Source organism: Carassius gibelio, chromosome B25, assembly GCF_023724105.1.
Source record: "Carassius gibelio isolate Cgi1373 ecotype wild population from Czech Republic chromosome B25, carGib1.2-hapl.c, whole genome shotgun sequence".
In the NCBI taxonomy this organism is placed as follows: domain Eukaryota; kingdom Metazoa; phylum Chordata; class Actinopteri; order Cypriniformes; family Cyprinidae; genus Carassius; species Carassius gibelio.
Window position 1 is genome coordinate 3,349,638 of NC_068420.1, and position 2,507 is coordinate 3,352,144.

Consider the following 2,507-nt stretch of genomic DNA (forward strand, 5'->3'; position numbering starts at 1 on the left):
TTAGAGTAATGATGCTGAAAATGCAGCTGTGCATCACAGAAATAAATGACACTTTAACAGAGTAAAACTCACAATCTTCCAGATATTAACATCAGTGATGCAGATGTGGTTTAATTACAAAATAAGAGCCTTGAAAACTCCGAGATGTTAACTGATGAAACATAAATAAAAATAATGATAATTGCAAATGATGTATGTGTGTGTTATAGTCTGTATGGTTTTCCGTTTTACACAGAAAACAGCTATTTGAAAGAATAATATTTCACAGCTTTTAATGTATTTGCAACCTTGGTGAAAAAGCATTAAAAAAGGCTGTAAGTAGTGTAAAGTAGTGATGTGGTATTTGTCTCACCATTATTTATTTAATTATTTATAAGAAAAAAAAGCTAACCTACCAAATATGAATGCATAAACACAATAATATAGTAGAAACATTTATTATTTACAGCACACAACAAAAAACTACGAAAAACAGACATAAATACACTTGCATCTTTTACAAAGTACATCTGAATAGAAAATAATATTCTTTACAATTCTGTAATCTCTATGTACAACAGTCGGAGTGCATCTCAAGAGCTGTGTGTGTGTCACTGTGTCGTAATCATCTCAGCACTTGTGGTGTTTCCATTTGCGCGCGGCCGCGGTGATGTGCAGGTCCTTCTTGAGCCACGGGAACAGACTGGACAGCTGGATGGAGCCGGAGGCGCGCATCGTGCCCGTCATCAGGTAGAGCTGCGCGCGGCCGGGGCGCACCAGCGGGAGCGCGCAGCGGAGGTTGATGAGCAGCCAGCGCTGGATGAGGCTCACGGTGTCGTACGGGAGCAGCGGACCGCGCCGGATCAGCTCCACCGGGCCTTCCACCGTCAGCTCCGGGTCTGCGGAGGGCAGGCGGCGCCGAGAGATCTTGGCTTTGATGGCTACAGAGAGAAAACACGGTGAGCAAACGTGTCCCAGAAGTCACTAAACCCCATCTGGAAAATAATGTGCACAGACAATAATAATCGCGTACCGAAGTCGGTGAGGCAGAGCGCGTCCAGCACGGTTTTGAGAGACGGGGCTTCCTCCACAGACGGACAGCTCTGACACACGGGCTGAGGGAAATCTGTGCACACGAGAACATGCACCGTTAAATCAACGCATTCACGGGATTAATTAACGTCTGAAAGCTGAATACATTTAGCTTCCGAGTTTTATTAGGATTGCACAATCTAAATATTGAGAAATTCCCCATTGGAGTTGAACAGATGAAGTCCTTAGCTATGCATGCAACCAATGACAAAGCAATTGTTTTGATGTAGTGAATCTGTTTTCACCTTTGGAGAAGGCGCTGATGTGTTTGGGCAGGGGTGTCAGACACGTGTCGTCCTGCGCGGGGAACCGGTCACAGTCCAGGGCTTCGGGCCAGGCGTGTCCATGACAGGCCAACACAGGAGCACAGCTCTCCCTCACAGCGATGCACACGCTCCGACACGGCTGGATGAACCTGCGGACGCACACACACCTGAGCTCAGAGAGAGTCCTCCGCACAATCTGACTCTGCTGCATTGTTAGTGCACGTACCTGTCGAGGCAGACGGGAGCGACGAGCGAGCAGACGAAGGCCCGGGCCTGTGGGTGACAGCCGGTGTGGAGCAGCGTCCTCCAGTCGTCCGAGCGAGGAACCGCTTCCTCCAGACTGCTGTGGCCCAGCAGGTTCGGCAGACGCATCTCTGAGTACGGCACGTCCTGGCAGACGCTCATCTGCGGCGGGACGGGGACGCAGCGTGTGGTCTGGCCCAGGTCGAAGGCCCCGGCGGGGGTCAGCAGAGCGGCCAGGAGCAGCAGGTGAGACAGATGCATGATCCTGACTGAGGTGAGGAGCTGAGAGATGCAGGAGCTGAGCCGGCTCAGGGTTTATATACAGGCGGACAGATGTTATCAACGACACATTAGTGGGACGCAGACAGTGACGAGCGGGAGATAACGGGCCCAGACGGGGGGAGCGAGGGGGGACATTAAATAAACTATCAAAGAGATCTACACACTTAAGCTGCTGACGGCCACAAACCCACCCGACTTCATTTCACAGGACACTTCTAGCTGTCTTTATGCATCCAGATCACTTCACATGATCAAACTGAACAGTGAACAGCAGTCAAGATGTACTGCAATTTCATCAGAAACACTCTCTGGAGTATTTGTGCAAACATTGTTTGTGTGACATTTTTGGTGCATGATTCATTTAAACATTCAGATATTTTTAGATGATAAAACTGAACAGTAAACTGTAATTTCAGTCAAGATGTTGGTTGAGATCTGTTGCAACTGCATGCAGTTTTGTCAAAAACACCCTTTGAAGTATTTGTGCAAACACAAACACATTTTTTAGTGCATGGTTATTTTACACGCTTATATAATAATAGATGATAAAACTGAACAGTAAATTGTAATATCAGTCAAGATGTTTGTAGAAATCTGCTGAAATTTCATCAAAAACACCCTTTTAGGTATTTGTGCAAACATGGT

At 47.0% G+C, this 2,507-nt stretch overlaps 1 protein-coding gene across 1 annotated transcript; it reads right to left on the reverse strand.

Annotated features, from left to right (window-relative positions):
* Nucleotides 1-394: 394 nt before the first annotated feature.
* Nucleotides 395-1,841, reverse strand: szl (sizzled). The gene is made up of 4 exons (XM_052597129.1): nt 1,564-1,841; nt 1,317-1,486; nt 1,013-1,105; nt 395-920 (listed from the first exon to the last, which is right to left on the reverse strand). Exons 1-4 carry the CDS (start codon nt 1,839-1,841, stop codon nt 610-612), a joined length of 852 nt encoding a protein of 283 aa, XP_052453089.1. The 3' UTR covers nt 395-609.
* Nucleotides 1,842-2,507: the final 666 nt, after the last annotated feature.